The sequence below is a fragment of the Diadema antillarum genome, unplaced genomic scaffold (assembly GCF_040938485.1).
Source record: "Diadema antillarum isolate AM-2024a unplaced genomic scaffold, OU_Dant_1.0 seq00000674_RagTag, whole genome shotgun sequence".
In the NCBI taxonomy this organism is placed as follows: Eukaryota; Metazoa; Echinodermata; class Echinoidea; order Diadematoida; family Diadematidae; genus Diadema; species Diadema antillarum.
The window spans coordinates 2,799,279-2,826,798 of record NW_027271580.1 but is presented as its reverse complement, the minus strand read 5'-3'; the positions used below and the strand labels follow the sequence as shown (position 1 = coordinate 2,826,798).

The 27,520-nt window shown below is 38.0% G+C and overlaps 2 protein-coding genes across 2 annotated transcripts in view; one reads left to right on the top strand and one right to left on the bottom strand.

The window, feature by feature from the left end:
* The first annotated feature begins 1,450 nt into the window (after positions 1-1,450).
* LOC139736933 (uncharacterized) lies at positions 1,451-9,674 on the top strand. Its single transcript, XM_071647607.1, has 7 exons — positions 1,451-1,577; positions 2,272-2,429; positions 3,210-3,470; positions 4,225-4,918; positions 6,155-6,384; positions 6,900-7,075; positions 8,717-9,674. Exons 1-7 carry the CDS (start codon positions 1,454-1,456, stop codon positions 9,672-9,674), a joined length of 2,601 nt encoding a protein of 866 aa, XP_071503708.1. The 5' UTR covers positions 1,451-1,453.
* Positions 9,675-22,034: 12,360 nt separating this feature from the next.
* The window catches only part of LOC139736967 (uncharacterized), a 29,409-nt gene continuing 23,923 nt past the window's right edge, over positions 22,035-27,520 (bottom strand). Inside the window, exons 4-7 of the mRNA XM_071647641.1 lie at positions 25,188-25,382; positions 24,648-24,829; positions 23,116-23,207; positions 22,035-22,309 (exon numbers count right to left, since the gene is read on the bottom strand). Of these exons, the coding sequence (XP_071503742.1) occupies positions 22,035-22,309; positions 23,116-23,207; positions 24,648-24,829; positions 25,188-25,382 (744 nt within the window). The remainder of the gene's footprint in view (positions 22,310-23,115; positions 23,208-24,647; positions 24,830-25,187; positions 25,383-27,520) is intronic.

Here is a 27,520-nt window from a genome sequence, read left to right as displayed (position 1 = left end):
AGACGACTAGCTAAGGCATAATATATATAGGGGACTGTATGACAGAGCGCTCTGGAGTTAGGGACTTGGTGACTAGCTGCAACCAGTCTGAACCCAAAGCATAAAGGACAAGTTCACCTTCAGAGACATGTGGATTGAGTGATCAAATGCAGTGCTATTACTACTAGTATTAGTAAAATACATCAGTGAGAGTTTGAGGAAAATTGAATGGTACAATCTGTTAAAAAGTTGTGAATTTTTTAAGTTTCTGCTCTGTCACTGCTGTATGAGAGGACTACTATTAATGCTTGTGATGTTACATGTGTACAACAATTATATAAAGAAAATATAAAGAAAATTCAACATTATTTTTCTCACGTAATTAAAGAACACTCGACTTCCCTCTTTCAGAAGGCAGGGACTGACCCTGAATGTATGTCGGTGACAAGTCGTTTGAGGGAATGTGCACTTGACTTATTGCAAAAAATTTCGGTAACATTTTGTGAAATTCTCTTCATATTTTCCTTATATGTCGCTCTACGCATGTGACATCATCATACGCTGTAGTAGAGTCTTCGGCTCATCCAGCATTGACTGAACATGTCTACTTTAAATTTTATAATTTTTATAACGAACTGTCTGATTTTCCCTAAATAAACTTTCACTCATGTGTTCTATGATAGATAATTTATACTGCATTCACTCAATCCACATCATCACATTAAAGAAGGTGAACTTGTCCTTTAACTGTGTACAAGGAGCGCCCCGGGGTTAGGAACTTGGCTGCCCTATAGGCATATGCCTACTTTTTAGGGGTCTACACGTCCATTTTGATTTAAAATTTAGACCATACAAATGTCAGTGCAGTGTAACCACTGCCCTCTGGGCACTGGCACTGCACTATGGCACCACTGTAACTGTGTAAGTTGAAGATACGTACTATTTCCGTGTAAATACCAGGCAGGGCCGATACCAGGGCAAAGAGATTGTTCTTTTAATACAATCCCCTCTCTAGAACGTAGTGATTGCGGCCGTTATTGCAGGATCTATTAGGAGTAGGACGTAGGAGCAAGCACAGACAGGCTCTTGTCAAGCCACCATAACACTACAGGCACATCAGATGTAGAGCGAGCGACAGGTCCACGGCATCGGCAACAACAAGGCCACGGTCATGCGCGGCGGCGGTGACCGGCTCAGCGGATCGTCTCGGCTACGCCGCCCGAGCTGCTGGCAGCCGCAAGGTCACTTCCGCAGATTGACTGATGTGTACCCACGAAGCCAGCTGGCACTGCACCGGCGTAAATGAATGTACAATGTGAACTAGCACTAAATTGCCAATTTTCCCACATTGCGCCATCTCTTGGTAGATTTACTCCCAACCGTATCAATCTAGCTGCTGTATGTCTATCTCCAGCCACTTCAAGTGCTGGGTTTATCGCATGCATCGGTAAAACAAGACGTGAATGCCACGGCGATGGATCAAAAAATGCTCACGTTTCCTTCTTACGAAGAATTTAAGAAGTATCTGTGTCAATATGAGAAGCAAACCACAAGCCATTTCATTACTCTGAAGCAAGAAAAGGGGTTTTCCCAATCGGGTAAGTAGTATCACTGCGTCTAAGTGGTCGGGCTGGCTGGCCGGCCTAGCCTGGCGGGGCGCTCTGGACATCCGTGCCCATGCCATGGCTGCCTTGTGTACTTCGCGCTCCGACGTTCAAGCTGGTCGCAGTTTGTACACTGCTGTATGTAGTAACTTTATCGCTGCAATGTTTAGCAACAAACATATAACGCAATGATACAATGTTAAATTGAGATCAGGTTTAACTTTCCGGCAAAAAAAGAGAAGCATTACCAATGAATGCAGTGATTAGTGTAGTACGTTGCAGTAGCAGTACTAGTGCAGCTCATTCTTGTCAATGACTATGAGGTATTGTGATGAGTCCGCAGGGCAATCGATTACCTAGGCCCGGGTACCTAACACAGCTACAGCCCAGTCGCTGTAAAAACGCGATGGCACACACACGGCGTCTGGTCGGGCCATATCAATTCCGTGACGGCAACTATTTTAGTCCATTGATTAGGAGCTGAGTGATAGTTCTGTGTGATGAAGTTTCCCATTCATGGATGGTTGTTTAGTTTGTCTTTATTTTTATGAAACGGTAACAAATGATTTATGAATGTAGTGATCATACACAGCTCTACAGTGCACTGGGTCTTGTGGTCTGCATCCATGACCATGTAAACTTATTTTCCATTCATTATTTGAGACTTTATCTTTTTTTTTCCCTCCAGAGTGGAAAGGTAAGAGACTCCACTGGAGGGACGATCTGGATCAAAAGGTCTGTGTTCCATATGTGCTTATGGGAGTATTGCTGCTTGGCTGCCATCAGGGACGAGATAAGAATGTCGGCCAAAAAGAGCGATACAAAGAGCGTGTTGCTGAGAAGATGGTATGGTCTCCTTCTTACTTGTTCCACCATCATAGGCTGAAATTACTGAGTGAAACATTCACTTGCCAATTTTGATTAAGGTTGTTAGTTAGGGTTGTTAGTAGTGAATTGATTACCATTGTCAGTGATTTGTCACACTATTGGACTGTGTGATCAACATCTTGATGACTGATTGTTGATGAGTAATACTTTGATGTATGCACACTGTAAATCAGTATTGTTCCATGCAATAGCTTTATAAATCAGTAATTTATCCATGCAAAAACTTTTTACTGCAAGTTGATGACCATTAAAAAGCAAGGGAGGAAATGCCAAGCTATGGTTTACATTTACAATAAAATGCAGTGTACGTATAAATCATGAGAATATGAATTTAAGTACTGTATTAATGACTATTTACAATTTACAGTAAGTGCAATCAGCTTAATAATTCCACATCTCCAATCTGATAACTTTTGTTCTTTGTGAATATATTGATGACAATGATAAAAGTGATGGATAATGGTAATGAAACATCTCTTCATTTTCATCAATCCTTGTTCTTTAAGTGATTGCTATTTGTTTTTGTTTACCAGAGCCAGCTTATTCCTTTGAAGTACTAGTATACAACATATACACTCTTTTGCAAGGATGTGACTTCTGTACAATTTTTACAAATGTTATTCTTTTACATATTATTTGATGTACCAAGGGTATATGTTTGTTCATGATATTTATTATGTACTGGGATCTGAAATATCCTCAGCCTAAGTATGTTTTCTCCTTGTTTTGTCTTCACAGAAAAATACTAATGGAAAATTTCGACAGAAATTTCTGGCACAGCCAACCAAGAAACTAGACTGTCCTGCCGTCATCAAAGTCAAGAAAGTTGCTTCATTTCCTGATTTCAAGGAACAGCTGGAATGTTCAAATTGGAGCAAGCGAAAAATTGTCCTGGAAATTGGCCACATTGTCAAAGAAGGCAAACCAATCAAAGTGGTCCATGAATTCATTACAAAGTTTCCTTCATGCGATGCTCACAAGTACCATGCACAAGGCGAGGTTAGCATTTCATTGTTTAATTCTGACAAGATTATTAAAGTTTGATGCTAATGCCCACATTCATGTCCATGAATGCACATTTGTCCCAACTCATATCAAGTATGTGCATAGCTTGTGCTAATTAATACTCTAGACCAGTGCTTCTCTACTGATGGACCATAATGTTGGTCAAAAATAAGATGAAAAGAGATTAATATCTGATCTAACAGGGCCTCAAAAAAACATTTGTAGGAGCCAAAGTGGTTTTGGGGTTGAAAATGAATGAGAAACATGGCTGCGGAGATGGCAACATCATTGACTGTTTGTTGTTGAAGATAATGAAGGTACAAATTGTATATATTATAGCAGTACTTTTAAGTTCCTATTTGAGCTTATCACCATATCATTCACAATTGGCATGCTAAAAAAAAAACATACTTTAATCATGTCTATAAAGTACTGCCTCACACTATTTATGGAACAGTGTAGCAAGTATGTAGCCACATGCATTTAAAGCCTTTCCTTTTCCATTATGTAGTGTCATGCACTTCATAAATGACACTCACTAATTCATAATTTTAAAAGTGCTAGTTAGCTTGTGAAAAAAAATCAGAAATTTAGTTGCTATTCAGTTAACAAAATTCAGAGCATTAAAGTTCTTTTTTTTGTCAAAATGATATGTCATTTATTTCATTTTCATAGTTACATTGCTTTCACATCAAGTTTATCAACCTTCTTAGTGAAATAGCTTCTTTAACTTCTTTCCTCTTCGTAGTTTGCTGGAATGAGAGAACCAGTCGACCCTGTGGTCAGGAAAAAGGTAGCAGACCTCGTTCGTGGTGGAATGCTGAATGTTTCAGACATCCAGAAAGCTGTCCGAAGTTTTGTTGTCACAGAGCTGTTTGCCAATGAATCCCCACCTTCAACGATGCGTAGGAGGTATCACCCCACCGAAAGAGACATTGTAAACATTTCCTATTCTGTTAGGAAGAAGCTGCAGGAGGCTTTAACGAAGAAATGCCAACCAAAGGAAAAGGATTTATGGGACACAATGGCAGAGTTGCATCAGACATTCCCCAATGATAGGATATCTCTGAAGGATAGAGATGCTGCAGTTTCAATACAGCAGGATGAACAACGGAATGAAAAGCATAGCAAAGGCGGCAATATCATCCATTTCTGCCACCAGACAAAGAACCAGGAGCGACTGCTGAACTTGTATGGCTCCCTTGTTGTCATCGATGTGGCTTACAAATCAACAAACTTCCATCCAGAGCTGGTCTTCCTCTATGTCCGGACGAACGTGGACTTCCAGGTAGTGGGACAGTTTCTTCTCGGGTCCAGCAAAGAAGAATACCTGAAGGAGAATTTGATGGTCTTCAGGGAGTGGAACCCAGGCTGGAATCCTGAGTTTATAGTAATGGATGTCTATCCAGAGACAGCTGAAGTCATTCAGACAGTCTTTCCAGGTTGGCACTCACCTTTTTAGAATGTATTTAGCTGTTTTGTTATTATGATTATTTCTTTTTTTGAGATTGTGCACCATGGGCTCCATCTTATTTTGGAAGACATTAACCTGATAAGGACAAGTCCTGAATGTACTCGGGCAAGTGTCTATGGAAAATGTGTGTTGTAGCGAAATCAGCCCGTCCTCAAAAGGTTGATTGCAATACACTCTTTTTCTTTTGAGGTAGTAGTGCATTTTGCGTACTCTCTTGATTGTTGGTCAATTTTTATTTGACTAATTCATACCACAGTTATGTGTTTGTATTTGTTATTTGGGCATATCCCTACATGTGTTACCTAATGGTATTAAAAGGATGATTTCGTTCATGTAATGTAAACCATACTGCACAACTTACCGTACATTCATCTGTGGATTTCTGTCTGTCATCACGTTTTGCTGATGGATTATTGCTGGATGCTGGCCCATGTTCATTTTAGACAATAGACTATACACAAAACCTGTCCTCAAATTTATCAGCCATTCACCATGTTCAGTCAAACTATTTAGCTCACATGAAGTGAGTGGCTAAAGTGAGCTATTTTGACCTGTTGGGCAGGTTCCAAATACCCCAAATTAGGAGGCTGTTGCCAAGGGGCCATCAGAAATCCCAGAATAATTATTGTTATCTTTTTTTTTTTTTAATCGATTGGCTCTGGTCGAGTGCAAGTGAGGCAAAGTTTACTGCTCAAGTGAGCGTTAGACCTTCAGGGGGGCATTTCATGAAGCATTTTGTCAGATATTTTTTCTGACAAACTGTTATAAGCTACTGAAATCCTTGCATCTGATTGGCTGAAAGCGAATTCTGACAAAGTTGTCTGACAAACTCTTGATGAAATGCCCGTCAGGTCTCTTGTTATTTTGTGATTTAGATTTAAGAATTCAGGTACAGGCACAAGAGAAAAAATACTTGATACTCTCCAGTTCATACAGTGTGTACTCCACAGCTTTATCCGTAAACATTTTTTATATTTTTACATTGTGGCACAAGAATGTACACTGCCTGACAACTGTTTGAAGTGTTGCGGATAACTTACGCAATCAAATCTGCACACATACACTTACAAATGCACACACCCATGTATCATTTACTGAGTAAGGAGCAATAACTGTGATTTGGTAGAGTAATCAATATGATTTGTTAGGTAGAGTTCCTGAGGGACAGGCCATGGTATTAGATATTATTATTTTATCTTTACAGACTCTCAGCTGTTCATGTCAGAATACCACGTAGAGAGGGTGTGGAGGAATAGGCTGTCACAGCTCCAGCCAGGAATGGAGCGGGCTGCAATGGGAAAAATACTGGTACTGATCTTCAAGGCAGCCAAGGCCATGACGGCAGAACAGTACCAAGATGCATTAAACGCCTTGGAAGAGTTACCGTGTTGGACGTCCCTATCACCCGAGCAGAGGGTGCTACCCCCACAGGAGGTAAGATCATGTCTTTCTATACTTAGTGCTCAACTCTCTTTCTATGTATTATGTATATGGGTGTAAAGCAGTTATAGGTCTCCTTCAGTCTGTGAAGACCATTGGTATGAATCCGAGCTGACTATCCTTCTGGAACAGACTGATGCACAAGTGGAAGTCTGTCTTACAAGTAACACTTGTGGATCATCTCTGTCTTGTTTGAGTATTGTCTCCATGGATGACAGTCCAAGAAAAGAAAAAAAAGTGTGTGTGTGTGTATATATATATATATATATATATATATATATATATATATGTACATATATAAACACACAGACAGAGAGAGAGAGATGAATACCTATGAAAATATATTCAATATTTACTTGTGTATGTATGTTTACAATCTGTAATTTCTTTCCTTGGCTCTCCCCATTAAAAAATAACAACAACAACAAAATTGATTTACCCCATCTTCAATTTGTATGGATGCTGATCTGAGAGAACTGTTTATTTGGTTTCTGCTTGTGGTTTGTCAGCAATGGGTGACAGCATTTCGTCCCGAGAAGCTGTCCTTCCTCCTCTCCCCGATGAATGGCTTTGAGAAACTTCTCGAGTTGCTGAGGACTGACCACTTCAAAGACCATTCCATTCAAAGGCTCGGTGACCTGGTCCATACATGTGTTTCTACAGTGGTGCCCGAGTTCTATCAGAGGTTAGTCACTTCGAATTTTTTGTCAGGTTCTCTTTGCAATATTCCACACCTCCTATGGATACAGAACTAAAGGTCAGATGTCATCAGTTGCAGGACAGTCAAGAAATTCTCAATTCCAGCTGATCATGAGTGTTGCAATATTCATGTAAATGCATCATTTATTTCCTTTTATTTAATGGATTCTAGAGTGCCCATGTTTATTTTGAATTAGAACAGATTCTCTCTACTCTTTTTCAAAATGAATAACAATGGTGATGAAAATAGATTCCCACAAAGCATTGAAATAAGTGAACCTCCCATGTATGCAAAATAAGAATTTTCACTGAGACTCTTTAAAAAGCTACTAACGTAGATAGAGGCATATAGCCAAAATGCATGAGTGTCCTAAATAATATTTTTTCTGTGACATTTAAAGAAATGGAAATTGCAATGTGCAAGAGGTAGTTTTACCGACTTGCACTCAAACTTTCATCAATATTCCCTGATGTTTATTTGTCTTTCCTTACCTTCTCCGTGTGTCAGTAAGATATCTTTAAATGGGAACAGCTGAGGGTAGTTACCATGTAGGGAAAAAATGAATATTATCAACCCATATCCACCGATCTACGGGATATCCCGTAGTTCGTACAAGTGCTGCGAACGCCGATCTACATGATAATCTGTGGCAGAAATGGCTTGGACTGTGACATCATGTATGTAGCTTATTATAGCCTGTGAACTCTGACCTGATATCCCACAGTCCTTTGCATCACTTCCTGTCACATATTTTCGTTTGGATTGGTATTCACTTTTGAGGTTTACAGCAGGCTGCTGACGGAATAGGTCTACATCTATGTTAGATCGAACACTGCTGTACGCGTGCATATTGGCCTACTTTACTGTAGTCCTATCCATAGCATTTGTGAGTTCCATAGAGCGCAGATCTTTGTGTTATTATTCGATATTTCTTCATATTTCTACATTGTAAGCATTATACCCTATGAGTTATATACCATCAGAAAGCTTACTTTATGAAGATTTCAAAATTTGACTATGGATGTATTTCATTAGTGGTTTCTTTTCAAGAAACGATGTGATTATTCATGAATATATAAGTCATGAAAATACTAAAATCTTGTGATGTCACATACATAGTAATTCATGACATGATGCTGATTTACATCTTATATGAAAGACCATTACTTTCTCGTTCGATTTATAGTTTTCCATACTTTTCTATTCATAAGTGTCGATGACACGACCTTGAATTTGAAAAAGCGCAGTTTAATGAACGTGTGTGAAATAGCCTCCGGCAGCAACAGCCTATAAACTGCATTATGCGACTGGTGGATATGGGTTAAGTTGTCATAATTTTATGACATCAGAACGTATGTGCATGTGTGTAGTACTCCTCTTCCCCTGTTTTGTTTTGTATGTCTTCAGCAAATCCTGAAATGTAATTTAATACTATACCATGTCAGTGACAGTCACCATACTGCTAGTAATTATCAAAGGCTCATGTCTGTAGCTGTTACATTGCAGTAAGAAAAAATGAATAATGGTTGATTGTAAGGCATATTTATCTGTATTCATCTGTCAAGTGTGAGCTGTGATTACTATTGCCTTTTTTGCAAACCCCATCCCTTACTTTACCCTCCTTAGGTATGTTGAAAGGAATATCCGTGCATCAAGCATCTATGGCAAATACAACGAGTCACTCCCCCCGTACCTGATGGATAGACCACGGGACATGGTCACTCATATCGGTGCACGATATCCTGTATCGCAGCATCTGATTGACAATGTAGTCCAGCTGGAGAATGGATCGTTCACAGTACTTGGAGGCAAGTCATCCTCCCAGCATATTGTTGTTGATCTCGGTAACGAGGCTGTCCATCCGTCATGCAACTGTCCAGACTGGTTACAGCATCGACTTCCTTGCCGACACTTCCTGGCAGTTTTTCACCACTTTGTGAAGGAGAACCCCTGGGAGCAGCTCTCCTCACTCTACACCCGTAACCCCATCTTCTCCCTCGACCTTGAGTGTATTGCCCAGCACGTGTCCTCACAGTCAGCTGATGTCAGCAGGAATTTTCGAACTTCCGAGGTGGATCCCGTTTGTGCAGACGCCAAGGAAGGTGTGCAACAGATCACCCTGGCAGTAAATAGTGGTAGTGACATCCATGCTTATAATACTTTGATGGAGACCAGTGAAGCATTGGATGCGGATGCTCACCAGCTGCTGGTGAATGAAATCTCGACATCATTAGCTGAGACAACATACGTAGTGATAACGGAAGCAAAGGGTGAAGCAGATGATCCAAACTTGGTGCTGACCACACTGGAAAGCTCTCAGAGTAATTCAGGGGATTCAGCACAGTCAGGAGAGGGATCAGTAGAACCACTGACACAAGACATGCAAATTGACAAATCTCATACTCCCACTGAAAGTCAGCTGGAAGATGCGCTCTGTGCAAGGAGATTAGAATGTGATCTGCAACTCAAGCGTCTCACGCAGCTGACGTCTGCTATATCCGATAAGTCTGCTCTTGATAGGGTGATGAACCATATTGAGCAAGCCATACTGGAAGCCAGCCAGACTAGTACCTGCTCAGACTGAAGTATGGTCATATGCAGCATTGCGCCATTGATAGTGTTAACTAGAGAAGTGACCATGACCAGGTATCATAAATGAATATATGGTTTTACTGTGCCAAGTGTATGATAAACAAGTATGGACGAACTGACAAAAGATATTAGCATTCATCTTGAGTTGTGGGTGTGAAAGGTATTACTGGTACTATATAATGCCATTTTGCTGCATCAAATTGTTGGTGATAATGAAGTGTGCAGAGAATCCAGAAGACAGCAGGTAGGATGTTATATGCTCATTGAAAGGATCCAATTTCATCCATTCTTGAATAATCTCCATTGTTTACCAGTTAAACAGTAAATGATTCAGAGCTATTAATCTTGCTTCATTCCACATGACTTATCTTGTCTATAGGCATCCTTAGTTAAGCACTAACTGATCATTATCACTGTACATTTACTCTCTGCCAATCACATTTTATAGAACATGGGCATATGGCAGCAGTGCATTTTTGTCATCCTCTCCTGTACTGTGGACTTTGCTGGAAAAAAAAAGGGCAACATCCTCATCAGAAACAACTTCAAAAAAATGTGAAAGATGCTGTGAAAATTTACTCAATCACAGAAGTATTAGGCATTATCTATCTTTACTGTGCACAAGATATTACATTTAAGTCCTTTATCCATTGCAGTCAATCATTGAATGTGATGCAATGTCCTGGTTTAATCATTGTGAGCTATATAACTCGAATACATTATTTGTATTATGATTATCATTATCATGATTCAATGTAACTTGAATCTATAATGAGTATTATGTAGCAATCAAAAGACACATAATTTCCCCAGTTCTTACTTTCAAGTTTTACTTTTATCATGGAACACATATGCTTTTAGCCAGAGAGCTTTCAACCCATCAATTTATGCCAGTCATCAATGCCAGATATGAATTGAACCATGTACAATTGTATGTTTTCTTTAGAGGTAATAACTACGCAAAATTTTGAAAGAAGCAAAGAATAGCATACATCTTTCATAAGCTTTTTACATTATATTTTTTCTAGTAAAGTCATGGTCACGTTTTACCCATTCATGTCCCATGAGCCAAAACTGCAAATTCATACATTATTTTATATTTTACTTTCCATTTACGGGTTTTCCACAGGAAATAAAAGATACAAAAATTTCACATTACAAACATTAAACTTTCCAAACAATAAACTTTCCTAAGGTGTGATTTTCTTCAATTTGTCTCCCTCTACAAAGTAAAGTTGTTCAGATCGCAACTAGCACATAGCATGTGGGTTGTTTTCAGATTCACATATATACACGTACAGTGGACTCCCAGAATAACGAAGTCCTCGGGAGCAGCAGTTTTCTTTCATTATATCGAAATTTCATTATAAATAAATAAACAATAAGAAAGCACAGAGTGAATAACGTTGCAGCCTAATTTCTTTTTTCGTTGTAACCGTGTTCGTTATAACGGGAGTACACTATACTGTATATACATATATACACACACACATATGAAGAGTTTGTTCGCAAAAACCGATAAGTCCATATTTGCCAAATGGAGATTTGTGATTAAAGGTCAAGAAAAATAAAGAGAATAATAAGAACATTTTTGCTTCTTTTTGACCATAACTTCAAAAATGTACCTTTATGTGTAGTGACCAATATATCATTTAAAAGGTATTATTTTGTACTTTATGACAGAGACCGTTCTTCATAATCTTAAAAAATGGACTTATCGGTTTTTGCGAACCAACTCTTCATATATATATATATATATATATATATATATATATATATATATATACATTGTATATGTATACATATACAAAACAAGTGTCCTTGTATCAGTCATTTATCTTCTATAAAGTATACGTGCGCACACTACTCCACTGTCGCCAATGACAAAAGAAGGTTGTTATTAATATTCGTTGCGTGAACACTCATTTTATCAAGTGACTAATTTGAAACTACGACAGAAGTAAGCATTGGAAACACCATTATCTTTATTTATATTCCTGCGTTGGCACAGCTTTTTCAATGAAAAGCAACATGTATGCCCTGTCACAAATATATACAAGAGCTGATATCCTTTCTATAAAGAGACGTGATCTACAAAGGTTACTGTGATATAAAACCTAAAATTGCAAATTAATTCCACCCAAAAAATAGTACATGCATATATTCACATGCCTGATGTATCTGTGATTAGTTGGCATGAACATTTTTTGATGTACGATATTCTATACTCATCACATACATGGGCACAGTATTTTACCCGCTCTGTACAAATTGTCGCCTTTTGACTTCAGAAAATGAAACGTTTCCAACAAACAAGACAAAATTATAACATAATACATATGCGTAGAAAAGATTGATGCAATATATTATGTATTATATAAATTGAATATATATGTATATATATATATATTTATTTATATATATATAATATATATATATTCGATGTCCTTGCGATAACGTTCACCATAACTATATTCCTATATATACAAGAATACAGAGTAACTGAAAATGCATTCTAACGTGAGAAGATTTACAATGCTTACGTCACATAATAAAAACAGCTGGTTGGGAATATTGAAGAGTATAATTTGTGACGGCGGGCAAAAATTGCTATGCGTAACAGAAGAGGAGGAATGACGCTTCATAATGATATACAATCAACAGTCAAACTCATTGACACAAGACTGTCATCTACTCTTTAAATTCAAACTTGAATATGTCAAAAGTTATACAGACCAAACGCACATACACACACACACACATCGTGTATGAAAATTCCTAATATAATCTATATAATTATATCTTTTCTTGTGTTTTCCATACACGTATTTTTCTTCTTTTTCCATCAGAATGTGCTAGATTTGCAGGTAAAAGCATGAACATCACCTAACGATTTATTTTCCGTACAAACGTCTTCAAAGAAAGAACACTGTATTCTTAAATCGTATTTTATCACAGATTTGAGCATATCTGGAAAAGTTCGACAGATTCCTGTACAGGTTAAACTTGTCATAGCTATGATATGATCAGGGGTCATCTTTTGTCTCTGTTTGGTTAGAATGCGGCACCTGCTTTTTCCTGATGTACCTACAGTTGTTGATTTCTTCCCACAAGTCTCGCATCGACAATCCATCCAGCTGCCCATCCCGAACTGTCGACTCGACCTTTGTCCGCGTCTCTGCGCGCTTAGACGGATCCTTAAGCGCGTCCATTTCCTCTAGAGTCAATCTGCGCAACTTTGCGATCGAGCGAGGTTTTACCCTGTTGTCCGTGCCGGAACTATGGCGGCGATGAATTGCGGCATGTTCAAGGGGGCACGAACAGCTTTTGGTTATCAGTACCCGTCTCCCGCCTCTGATCTTGGCGCCATCAACAGAGAGGGCAGGGTTACGACGTCCAATGACCTTTTCGGACTTGGAGCGACGAAGAGAAGCTGGATCGCCGTCTTGGTTTGAACTGGTTGGCGGAGTCCTTGTGGCGCCCGGCTGTGGACTGGTCGGATGGCGTCGTGGCAAGCTTGTGCGTTTGAAGAGCGCTGAATCATGACTTTCCTCCATAGCTTCTGCGGCGGAGAACAACAGGGCGATAGCGACTCTTTTTCCAAGCAGGGATATCAAAAAAGAAAAGAAGAAGAAGGAGGAGGAGGAATTAGCAATAATGTTATTGTCTGACAGCTCTACACTTATAAACACGTGATAAACTATTTGAGTTGTATGAACTCTGAAATCGTAAGGTTGTTAATCACCCTAGCATATAAAAAACAACAGCAACAACATTATGTTACAAAAGTTTGCCTATTGCCCAATCCCAGACAGCTGATATCGATTGAATTGATGTATTCCGATACGCGGTGAGTTATAGGCCTATACTCTGTAATCCTGCAAGGCAATGTAAATCACGCTGTTCTGTTGCAGAGCTGCATCATGTTAAAAACAAAATAATACAAATATGGATCGACCCATTATATCATTCATTAGCACAAAGGTGCTTTGTCATTGAGGAAAACTTTCGAATTGCACTTGAACTACTTATAAAATACTCGGATCGACGATATGAAAGATTCGCGTTTGACTTTTTGTGAATTACAGCGTTTTGTAAGATATAGTAACATGAGGGCTTGTTTAGTGAACCGAAGCAGTCGGATTGATTGAACAATCTCAACATGATTTGAAATCTTTTTTTTCTTCATAATGAAAGACGTTGGATATTTTTTTATGAATAGATGACAAATCTGTGATGGAATTAAGAAAATCGTCGTGTCCTGATGCAACTATAGTATATATACGTTCAGATGATTATGATCCTGTCACTCAATCTTGTAGTTTAAAATAAAAATATGTGTGAATTTAAGAAGTATAACCAGTATACACTCTGAATGATGCACGGGTGTTCATGGGAAGAAGTTGAGTCATTTGATGGTATTATTATACTTAAATTAGGCTGTAGTATACAGTTACTGATGGCTCACTCTGTTTACTGAGCTGTAAAATGATGTTCAGATGCATATTAAAAAAGAAAGATACAAAATGTGTAACGTCATGCTGTCTTTGTCGTTATTAATGAACGAAGAACACCATGCGTGCACTCCGTTTTCGACGTACATTGTATTTCTAATTCAAATACTACTTAACGTTTGATAATTAAGAAAAGTAAATCTGGTCACTAGTAGCTCGTCACTGAAACATGCAATCATCGTTTTCAACCGCAATCTTTTATACCTTAGATTTGACATAATCTTTACCAGATGTTCTGGTCCTTATAGCTTGTAGGAACATGGAGCTCATGGTTTGTGCTTTGTTGCCATTATTTTGTTATGATTAGGGACAATTACTATTAACCCGTCGTCAATTATAAAACATGATTCAGCTGGTTCCCTTATAAGTAATGTGCACATGATATAGTGTGGCTTTTACCTGGGTTCTATAATGAGCGTGAAAGTATAGACAAATGGTAATCAATGCAACTGATGTGGTATATTATTAACTTTTGTCCGTATGCTATACTAGTACGTGTATATGGTAATCATTAACTAATCATTAACTTATCGGGTCGATAAGCGAATGTGGCGTTGAAGTGTGATTCCAAAGAATTATTTTAGTTTGGATTAAAATCCGTTGTTATAATGCTGCGAGCTATCAATGTAGCTATTTCTTCTCAGCTCTTAGACAGAAACCAAATCTATTGCCATCAATTTGTGAAAGGCTTGGTTTGGCATAATATATTGTTATGTACAAGGTTACAGAAATTGGGTAGGCCCTAGATTGTTTTTTACTACACGCAGCAATAATTGCCATCCATCACAACACTGAAACTCGTGAAAATTTCTCCTTGGCATATTACTCACTCGGTATTGTATGTCTCCAACGCAGAGTCTTTCCCAGCAGGAATTTTCTCCAGTATCTGCCACAGTGATTTCAGATCGTAACTCCAAATGAAATCGAAATATCATATATAGAAGCTGATGATCATAACACCTACAAACATTGTAATATGGATTATAAGGATATTAAGGGGCTCTCCATGTACGGATTGGAAGCACTCTGTAATAAGTGCCAAGCCCAGAACGTATGATTTCTCTTTTATCATTTTTCGTGGGCAGGTGTCAGCACTGTTTTGCGCCGAGCAAGCAACGGAGCTGTATAAACGCAGGAGTTACTGCTGGGGCAACCACTCAATAGAGTAGGTTTAGTCATGGCTGTTTGAATGGTTGATGAATGCTTGGTTGTTGTTGGTTTTTTCCTACCGGAAAATCTACGGAAGCGAAGACAGATGTCTCTATTCATCTTAAAATCATATTAAAAGCGTTGTTTTATCATGAGCCCTCTCCCGGGTCTCCTAATGTTTTGCCTGAAAATGCGTGATGAATGCAATAATAATGAACACACTATATATAAGCTATTTTCATGTCTGTCGCATCATCTCGTTAGCGAGTCTGTACACACTCTCGCATACACAGAAAGAACAAGGGTGGTGATTATTGTAAGTGTTTACACCCAAATGACATGCAAGGTCATGATAGGTCTACTTTAGAAAAAAAATATTATTTGACATTCGCAATGGAATAATTAGCTGTATGCAAGGCGCATTGCCCTTAAAGGACAACTTCACCCAAATGTGAATTGAGTGAATGGAGCAATATTAGTAGAACATATCAGTGAAAGTGTGAGGGAATCGAAAACTCCGCTTAAAAATCATAATTTTTCAAAGTTTCTGTTCTATGTTTCATTTTTTATGAAAAGTATACATTCCCTCGACATGTTACCGACACAACACACGTTATCTAATGGTAATATAACTTTGTTCTGCTTTCTGAAAGATGTAATAAGTCAAGCGCTCTTTTATTTTACTATAAATATGAAAATAATCACCTGTATGTTGAATTGTCTTTATAAATGATTTTCTTTATATCGTTGTACATACATGACATCACAAACTGTGTTCTTCTCATCCAGCGATGACAGCACAAACATTTTAAAAAGTCAAAGCTTTTGAACGGATTGTCCAATTTTTCTTACACTTTCATTGATGTGTTCTACTAATATTGCTGCATTCCATTCACTTAATCCACACATACTATCAATTTGAATAAACTTGTCTTTTGAATATTCTTTGCAGGTTGGGGCTGTGGTTCATAGCAAGTCTTGTTGAAACTGTTGAATGTGCGAGTGAATTTTGAGATGTAATTTGACGTGTGGTAAAACTCGCACTTATTTCGAATTGATAGTTGATAGATTAAGGATGTGCTATTAGATGCAATTTAACTCATTTCTCATTGTCGCTTAATGGAACGCTGGATTATACTCCTCGTGAATTTCCATTTGTTTTATCCCTTGTAAACCAATATTTCTTCGTCCCGGCAAATGAGAGGGTATATGCCTACGATATTTTCTGAGCATCTGAAGCATATTACTCAACAAAACCAAATACGCAAATTACAAGATCGTGCATTAAAGGAATTACGAAATCAATTACTCCTAAGTCCTAAGCCAAAGCAGAATCATCGTATAAGAAGTATAATCCTTAAAACACTTCAATTTGCCTGAGAAAAAACAAACAAACAAATAGAAAGAACACCAAAACTAAAACAAGCCATCCTGCCATGTAAGAGCGAAATGGATCAATGGTATCCCATTAAGAAGGACTGCAGTTCCAAGTATATTACCTGCCATGGACTGTAGGAATAATTAAAAAAAAAACAGTTGTGATTGCGTGTACAAAGTTTTTACCATAGAATAAATACATTGTTGTTCATATGTATAGAAATTAACTCAAGAAAGTTAAGAGTGAATACGTTACCAAGACTATAATAGACGTTTTATACATCAACGTTTTTTACTGTAAGTACATATTTATATAGGCCTATACTTAATTTTTATAGTGTAACATGACACATCCAAATAGCGGTTCCAGATTTTGCTGTGGCAATTCACACACATAGGACACACACACGCACATACACATACAAATACTATTTCCTTTAATCTATCAATTCCCTCATTGCGTCGTTACGTTTAGTGTCATTGCAATGACTGTTTGTGAAGTTTTGATTTTTTTTTTGCAGTTTTACCATTATTATGGGCCCTATATAGGGCCCATGATAATGGTAAAACTGCAAAAAAAAAGTGGATTACAGAGATTTACCTAGTACATTAATTTCTTTGATATTGGTAGGCACGTATTATTAATTTCTTTGATATTGGTAGGCACGTATTATTAATTTCTTTGATATTGGTAGGCACGTATACGTGCCTACCAATATCAAAGAAATTAATGTACTAAGTAAATCTCTGTAATCCACTGCACCTCAGCCATTGATGAGAACTCAATAACAAAGATTTGAGTATGTACTCATGCTGGAAATTTTAACTGAATTTCAGGTATCTTTGGTATATGGTTTCATGGTATATTTCATTCTCGTATTTGTTAAATTTGTTAGTGTATAATGTGTACGTAGAAAGAGTGGGGGAGAAGGAGACCTTTTGGCAAATTGCTATTGAAACTTCCATCATATTGTTAATCCAAACTTTATTGATTGCAGTAATTCACAAAGAGAAAATTCCTTCTCGCTATTCAAGACAACAGTGATTAACAATGTCGAACGACGACATAATGCCAGTTGTCGAGTTGCTAAATGTTGGTTGATGTTTGCTGTTTTCTTTATACCTTTTTTGTTGTTGTTGTGACGCATTTGCTTTACCAATGTATGAATGATATACACTTTCACTCTTATTAGCTCTACCGGAACATAATTATAACCCAAAAGTCACTACGCAGGCACACACATAGGAACATAATAACACATTTTCATGACGCAAGCACATTGTTCATAACGAGTGTTGTATATGTATCATGTATACTGCAGTATGTATATGTATATGTATATGTATATATGTATATATGTATATGTATATATATATAATATATATATATATATATAGAGAGAGAGAGAAAGGTGTATTATATATATATATATATATATATATATATATATTTCAAGAAAGGGCGGCGAGACGCTCGAAAATTTGTGTGAAGAAATAAACCGTTGGTGAATACAGCATGAACTTTGTTGCAGCTTTGTTACTTATATGTATATATATATATATATATATATATATATATATATATATATATATATATATATATATATGGGCAGGTAATTACATACACACAAACATTAAGAAATACACCATAAACACAGTTTGAGAAATAACCGTAATTCTTATGAGTTGTGCAATTAAGTCACCGTTGTATATGTACAATATATTTAATCTCAATACTATGGTACAAACTGAATAGTGTTAACATTATTCACAATGATTACATTACCACCGCAGCGACAAATTTTGTACTCTTCCACCAGAATTAAAAAAAAAAGAAAGCGATGGAAACAGCGCGTAAAATCAACAAAACAGTAAAATACAGCACAAGCTTGGTGCTGGAGCATTATGTGCTAGTTGCTCCACAGCGCAAATTGTTTAATGCATTCCGTCCGTAATATTCTGTGTGTATCTATACATATTTCAAGTCGAAAAAAAAAAAAACCATTTCTGTCAGTGGTGTCATAATGCTATATAGCTATAGAGGTTGTCCTAGTGCTTCATGTCGACGTTTCACAAAACGGCGATCTGCATAATATGGCCACCGCCTGTTACAAACATTTCTCGCGGAGAAATATTTTGCTATAAACCGTACATGATTATCATACTCGTTATGACAGTCGGCTGTCAGTGGTGGCTGAGAGACCGTTCTACAGGAGGGTTACGTCACGGTAATCCGGCGAGATCTTGATGAAAGTATATACCGAACAATTTACGAATCGCCTGTCAGCTACCATTATGCTTGGGTAAACAGCTCTTCGCAGATCTATGTTATACTCTTCTTCCCTCGAAAACGACTGTGCACTGAGAACTCTGTTTCTTCCAAACTTCATCGCCAATATTAGCTACAGTATCGCTCACACTTTAATAAAGTTACCTTCATTTCGTGGCTAATGGATGAGACTTGCCAAAGAAGATGAGACCGCCTCTGATCTCCACTTCGAATTATGAACATTTGAGGTTTTACCATTCTATATATTAAATAACCTACGTAACAATTGCACCAGAGCCGTGTTTGAAATACTATCTTCAATTTTCTGTCTCTAGACTGTCGAAACATTGCACATAACTCGGTCTTTTTGTGACAGAATACAATTCTTATTACATATTGCATTGCATGAACGTGATAGAACAGACGAAGTTGATTTGTTTGTGCTTATAGCATGAACAAAGGATATAACAAACCTTTGAAGTGACTCATTGAAATTGCTGTTTAATTATAGACCACGCAATATACAAGTCATTGATTAAAATGCGGCTAGAATCCATGCAGTAAAAAACAAGAATGTAAAGCAAAAATGTGAAATGCGAGGACTCTCATCGCCAATTTCGTGCTATTCAAGACATCGAACGAAGATAATTTGGAAGGCCTTGTGCCATGTTTCCCTCAAGCAAATGACCAAACGTTGACAAAAATCAATGAATTTTGTGACTAATACAGCTATGAGGGCGAGAAACTGATCTGTAAGTGCTAGTGCCATCGTCAGGAGAAGCGCCTACTAGAAACTGTAATTTCTTGTCCAGAAATGATGCAAAAATGAAATCATTGTTTATACCAACACAATGTGAGTTAGAATAACGAAGGCCTCAAAATGCAATGTGTGCCACATAAAAGCTTTTTTCCCCAGAAATTATGGTCTACTTTAATCAGCAAACTTACAGATAAAGTAAGGGGCGAATTTTAAACACATAAATAGCATATACCCTTTAGCTGAAATTTTAAGATGTATCTTGCTTGTAGTGAATAAACCAATATTTGATTTGATTTGATTTGATTTTATTTTATTGTTCCACATTTCAAAACATCAAACATGATACGATCTTTAATTCATTTAAAATAAAAAAGATGAAGTGAAAAGGCCTGTTCTTGTTAATGTAGGACACAAGATAAAAACAAACGAACGGTATATATATATATATATATATATATATATATTATTTTGTTTAATGTAATGGCGACAAGACATCTAGGAAACGGCGACAGTCTCACTTAACTGATGCTTTACTCGACTGTGCGCAATGATTTTCCTTCATGAACCACTAAAAACAAAATTATTTGAAACGTTTAAACGTTTGAAAACATAATCAAATACGAATATTTTATATTCGTGCAAAGGCTGATAGAAGTACCAAAAAGATTCTTGTGCGCAGACTTCAGTTTATACATGGTTCTTATTCCAACAAAACCGCTGGCCAACATGCAGCTTTAAACCTCCAAAATGTAATTTGTTTGATACCTGCGACTGTGAAGAAGGTGTGATGGGTTTCTTCAAATTGATGAAATTCAAGTTGTTCTTATTGCAACTGATTGACAAATTGCACTACATCGACGTAAATAAGCACTGAATTGATCAGTGTTTTGTTAGCAGCCATGACAAAAGAATCATGGGCATATACCCGATCACGATTCGAACCTGCGATCTCCTGTTATGATCACCGGACAGGCGTCTTATCTATACAAGACCATCCAGCTCCGCCCGACAGCCAGGGCTGCAGTTGTAATCCTGACAGCATGCAACGGGTACACTGCGTAATTATTCAAATTGATGAAATTCTTGTGTCGAGATGATTCTATTGCAACTGATTGACAAATTGCCCTACATTTGAATAAGCACTGAATTAATCAGAATTTAAAAAAAAAAAATCTATTTACGTACCGTCTCTTGGAGACGGTAAAGTCCATGATTTGTATTCTGGCATATAGTTTTATTCTGCCAGATATACAAACACACACATATTGCATTGTAGATTGTATTCATCATTGTGAAGAGAAAAGCCACTCCACTACAGTAAGTAAAGACCCATGGCTATACGCCATCTCATGCTATTGCGTTACCGTGACCCATCTTTTTATAGTCCTAATGGCACAGTGCCGAGAATGGGCGAAATAAGCACAGGAAAGCTCTGGTATACATCTGCGTCTGATGATGGCTGAGCCAGAGGGGCTTTTCATGAGGCGTTATATCCCAAATCTGTCGGACAAGTTTGCTCTCAGCCAATCAGATGCAAGGATTTCAGTAGCTTATAACAGTTTGTCAGAAAAAAAAAATCTGACAAAATGCTTTATGAAATATCCCAGGCCTCCTGAGACTTTGCACTTGTATGTGCATAAAACACGTAGGTAGGAAAGCGTTTTATATCAATCCTCCTCTTGACAAGATCCTCATGAGCTTGTATCATGAAAACATCCATGTTGTATTGCGATGGTTACAAAAAGTACACTTTAGCATATTGTAGTGAATACAGGCAAAATGCTTACACCTTGTTACTTGTTAGTGGTTGTAGCAACAGTTTCATTGCGTGGTCCTATTGCAGGCCGGTAACAACTTTAATAATCCTTTCTCTGTATACCATGGAATGTGCCGTGATTGCAACGTACATCCCCCTAAAAAAGATAATGATAACATTGCCTGGCGACGGACTACCTTGTTTCACTTTTAATTTCTAAAAACTTGATTGTTAGGCCCTATGTGTGATTTTCCTTCTGGGCTTGGTCGTGTTGGTAAAGCTCCCTAAGTAGGCATACATGTGGAACAAATTAAGTTAAGCCGTGAAGAAAATGTTATGTCGTCTTTTTTCTTCAGCACGATAAGTCTATTGCTGTACATGTGTTTTTCAGCAAGCCACATTATTCATTCTTCAGTCCATGTTGATACTATACCAGCAAAAAGCTATTACATTTAAGTCTAATTAAACCACGCTCTTAATCGTGCGGTACATGGGATTATGCCCCTTGAATTTAGGATGGTCCCGCGTCAAAAGGAACAAGGCACATGCGTAGCATTCGATCTCGACGTTGAATTTGCACTGAGCAAGATGGCCGGATGCGGAGGCGCCATTTTGTATGACGTCATGAGTCCTGCTGCCTCCGCGACAGCGTTCGAATATTCCTTGGCTCGCATCCGAAGTGCGGCGAGGCTCAGCGATCGTTTCTCGTGCTCGTGGAGGAGTGCCGAGGAGGATTCGAGTGGGCTCCGCATCGAGGGAATGCTAAAACTCCCGTAGCCGCCCGATGTTGGCACTGATTCACCTGATGGGGAATATTAGAATCATACCGATGACGAGTAAATCTTACACTAATACTCAAATAGAACAACAACATGTAACTAATTCTTGTGATTGGTGAAAGCATCTATAAATAACAGAGTGAAATGTCATTTACAAATTTACACATTCATGAATTCAAAAAGACATAAACTTGCCGCAAAAATCGTGTTATCATGAGGTTCAGGGCACTGTCTGTCCCTCACTAAATGTAGACCTACTATAATTAACCAATCTCTCTCAATCTAGTCATCTGTCTTCTATTAACATGATTCTTTGTACCTGTCTATTGCAGACCATCCACTATTTTCTCTGTCTAAATAAGATCTGTTATAATTTTTCATCTTTTCCCTTCCGAGTTTTGTAGAAGCATGAACGATCTGCATCCAGTTATTCTTTTGTTTGCTCCTATATTGTAACAGTCATGTTCTCGTTGTTTTGTTCGAATATATAGATAAAGAGTAATCGCAATTACCGTCATTTTCGAGAGCTTACAATGGTTATGATATCAATGTTAATACTAAAAACAATAATGATGATAATAGTGATACAATGTAATGATGACAATAGGTGTAATAATGATAATTGCAAAGGTGATGATAATAATATGCAGTAACAATTTTATGACAGATATGATGAAGAAGAAGAAGGGAGGAATCGCTTGTTTATTATGGTAATATGAATTATAACCATGATATCCCTCAGGGAGACTAACAAACCCCCGACAGCGACAGATTATGGAGAAAGTTAATGAGGGATCATGACTAAGATGGACTGGCGAAGTAGGCCTACCTTTTCTTGCTGATGCGAACGACATAAGCTGTGAGGCGTAGGATGGGGAGACGAGAGGTGGAAATCGAGCCGGCGCGGCAGGACTTCTCATACTGGATGATAACAAACATACAATAATATTAAATGCATTAATTTGAAGCCCATGTTTGGTGCGACAGGAAAAAGAAACCATAAAGCGTAACAGATTATGTGCCATGACAGTGAAAGGAATATATCCTGAGTTTTTATGTAGGGGGCCTACCGGTAAAACAAGATGTATCTACTGATTGAGTGTAATATTTCACTAGCTCATGTATTTCTTAGCACAACGGTCACTTCCGGTAATCGGTAGAATATATAGATATCATTCTGCGTAATATTATACACTCAAAGAGAGTGTGCACAATTTTGGATGTGCATGTGCTTCTTTCACTGTTCTGTCTCTTCCTATATAAAACAATAAATCTTGTCCCTTGATGAGAAATTGACTACTCAGTATTCTATTCGCATTATTAGGGTTGATCGCATCACATTAAATGATTCAGGAAAGATATAGGAAAGATCAAAATCAGAACTGTGGGTATTTCTTCTTTTTTTCAGAATCTATCAGTAATAGAATACCGAAGTGATGATGTCACGATCGTTTGTTATAAGCTTTGGTTGGAATCAGATGATAGCATGGTTAGCAACAATAATGTTCACAGATATTCGGGCCAGGTGAGGTTGTTTAAAAATCCAGTTTCCACGGCGACAAATGGCTATAACATCACACTTTACGTTATGCCGTCATAATAAGGTAAAATATGGTGCGAAGTGTGCTGTACCTGAAGTCTCGAGAAACTCTCCGATAAAGGCAACCACCATCGACGCTGATGAAATATTGTACCGGAAATCCCATCATGCATTATTAATTCTATTAGCCTATCCTCCCAAAAGTGGCAAATAGAAATATTGCGAAGGTACAAAAAGGGGCCATTTTTATGGACATAAAGTATAATTTGCCGTCTTGGTATTCTTTTGATAATCAAAATGGCATATTTCTTTAAAGGGACTTGTCATTTAGTCAGGAAGTTAGCAGTCATGGCAGGAAGTGTGGCAACCGGTTGCCGATTGGCAATGTGTATTCATAATACAAATAACATGAGTGTAGATGCTAACTTTTTCCTATCAAAGTCGACAGAAATGTGATCATCATGACATTCTAGACTGTTGTTTCACGTTTTTATCATGACTCTGATCGCGTAATAACGTTTTCCAGTTATAACTATGTCCGTGTAAATCATCTTTCCCCGCCCCAAGTTTTCTGGGGATATAACTTCAAACTTACGCTCAAACACAAACATAATACATAGATTCCAATTAACCAATCAGTAAAATTTCATTTCATTTCATTTCATTTTCCATATCCAAATAATACAATATTATTGCAAAATATGAAGTCTGACGAACAGGAGTGTGAGGTTTGGCAAACACTCTCTTAAAATGCAGATAAAAATGCACACCAAAAGGTATAAGAGAAAAGTGCAAAATGCCCTTACAATCAGCATTCTCACCTCTCAAACGGCTGAGATGCCAGCAATAGACGTGCGCCAGTCGGATGGTAAAAAGGGTTTATCATAGTAGCGGCAGCAGTGTGACTAAATGCAGCGGGAGGCAGCAATCGGCCAGTAGCGGGCGCTCCTTCTAGACTGTGTCTGGGAGAATCCTCGTCACTATGTGATTCTGGTTTGACCATCTGATATTGTATCAAATTTTGAAAATAAAAAGTCAAAAGTGAGTGTAGCTGCTCTGGCATTTCAATTCACCAAATACCAGACTGTTGCAAAGCCGATTATTCTTTGTTTACGATATAGCTAGGCATTTAAATCGTAAAACAATGTTCTATCAAGGTACCTCATTCCAGTTATTCTGTTGTAAGTTGCTTGAAATTCTAATTGTCTCTGCTAATTGCGATGAAACAAACAATACTCATTCGCAAAAGTACAAAAACTACGTTGACTCAATTATTGCTGTGACGTCATATAAATTATTAACCATAGTATTTTGCATAGGAAGGGAAAGGGAAGCTGCGTAGTAAATGTGGTGGTACTTACAATGATGGTTTTGTCCCTATCTTCAGGAGATGAACCTGGACTCGCGCTGAGCTCCTCGCGTGATTTTCCCACAGCGCCCTCGTTCGACGAGAGACGATCCTCATTCTCGGCGCCAGACGTTAGGGAAGTGGCGCCACGCTCTTGCTTTGTTCTCTCTGCTTTCCTCCACTTGGCCCGTCTGTTCTGAAACCAAACCTGTGCATACGTACAAAAGGATCATAGCAATGTAAATCGACGTTCATGGTAATGGTATAGATGAGCTTGTGCCTTTGCGTGATGCCTTATCTTTAAACGGCGTTTGATTCTTTTGTTAAAAATCAAAACATGAACTAAGGTCTTTGCAAATGAAATATTACATACCTCAGAATCTCGGACATTTTTTCTATATTTCAATCCTGCTTTAATTGAGTCATTATTCAAGTCAAGTGCACTCAACTATTAGTTTTTGTTTTGTGGTGTGTGTTCTTTGTTTTCTCGGGAACAAACATGTACTGTATAATTGACATGTACGAAAATATATAATATGTATATAGACGGCTAAGTTATTTGAATATATCTGTATATAACCTTTACATTTATAACTTTAAGTGCTTTTAATCGTTGTTTTTGTATGTAGCTGATAATATCGGCTGCAGAGCATTGTTTTCCATCCTTTTTGTGTGTTTATTTTTTCTTTCACGGAGCATAAACTCGTGTTTTCCTCATACCCTTACTATGTAATATCAAGCGAAAAGAAAAAAGAGAGAAAAAGATGCATAGCGCGTTTTCAGCGACTATATTTTGTCAGTTGAGTCCCGGTAGACCGCTGACTACGGGCTTGTCTCTATCTCCTCCCCCGGCCGCGTCTGATGGGGAGATGTGCAGCGCGAACACAGATGACTTGGAAGGTTGCGGCCTATAGGTGATACAACACGACCTGCCTGCCGCCCCACAGCGTTCATGAGATAATCGCTTTATGACTAATATTCGATTTTTCATACTCATCATCACCGACTCTTGATGGTCCTTGAGAGAATTTCTCGAGTCTGCACACACTTTCATTTTGCCATACTTGAAGGAAAGAAAGGCCGCAAAGATGACATCACCCTTTAACATTGCATCTTTCTAACCATATCAATCAGTGCACTATCTTGCCTTATAGCATTTCCCTTAAAACGTAATTTGAATTTGACAACAGCCCTGAAGTATTACTATTATTTTGTTGCTGTTGTTGTTCTTGTTCTTTTGCATTTCAAAATTAACTCAAAGGATGTGAGCACAAAACGGGTTATTTGAAAGTTTAACCTTTCATTGTCTTTGAAACATCGATGGAACACAAACTCCAAGATTTAACGACTATTTGGATGTGCCTGACTGAAGAATGGTAACATTCATTTACTCGGTGGCAATATAGTATAATGGAAAAGAGACGTATGCTTAGATTGAATAGGGAGAAAAGGAAGAATACACGCAAGTTTGATAAAAAAAAAAAAAAAAGAAATACCCGGTAGATAAATTAATTTACCCCCTGACTCCTGTTTCTTCGCATTTGAATGATATAGCTTAATCTTAGGGGAAAAGCACTAAAGGTTGCTTTGAGCAAGACAGAACAAGTTTTGCTCTGGTACCCAATTAGTATTCATCAAGAATGATTTGGAGCGGGAAATTCATGAGTTGGAGAGAAAACACATCTTAGCTAGAGCCGTGACAAGAGGAATAAGCGAGATGAACAGTGAAGCTAAGCTCCTGCCGCAATCCTGAGGGACTCGCTGGCCAGGCGCAACACCTTAGCTCTCGGCTGGGGTGCCCCGTGTACCGGATGCTCGCTCTCGCCGCAGAATAATGAAAGTCAGAACGTAAGTCGTTTTCATACGCGTTCATCGGAAAGAAACACAAATCCGGATAAGTCATGAATACTGCCCGTGGGCATCCACCGTGAAATGCATCACCGCTTCGATGTGATTGTCCCTCTTGGTGTTGCTTTTCGCGTTAATCGGACGATAGTTGTCTCTGCCCCCCCCCCCCCCCCACACACACACTAACACCATCACCACCATCATCACCATCAATGCGAGCACACACACACACACACACACACACACACACAAACGTTCTTTTTATAATATACCTCCTTCCATGATTCTCCTTGCCATAAAATACATCCATTACCTAGCGCCAAGTTGATATGCTTTACTCCTTGATTTTTTTCCTTCAATTCTTTAATTTAAATCTGTCGGGTAGGGACTGATTTAGCTTTATCGCCTTTAACTATTTCAGTTCCATCTTAGTTTCTGGTGCTTTCCGCAGTATAGGCACACATCCATTGTATCAGAAAAGGAGTTCCTTAGACAACA

Coding starts and splice junctions, on each gene's coding strand:
- LOC139736933 (XM_071647607.1), top strand. CDS start 1,454: ATGGATCAAAAAATGCTCACGTTTCCTTCTTACGAAGAATTTAAGAAG. Junction 2,430..3,209: donor AGCGTGTTGCTGAGAAGATG/GTATGGTCTCCT, acceptor TTGTCTTCACAG/AAAAATACTAATGGAAAATT. Junction 6,385..6,899: donor GGGTGCTACCCCCACAGGAG/GTAAGATCATGT, acceptor GTGGTTTGTCAG/CAATGGGTGACAGCATTTCG.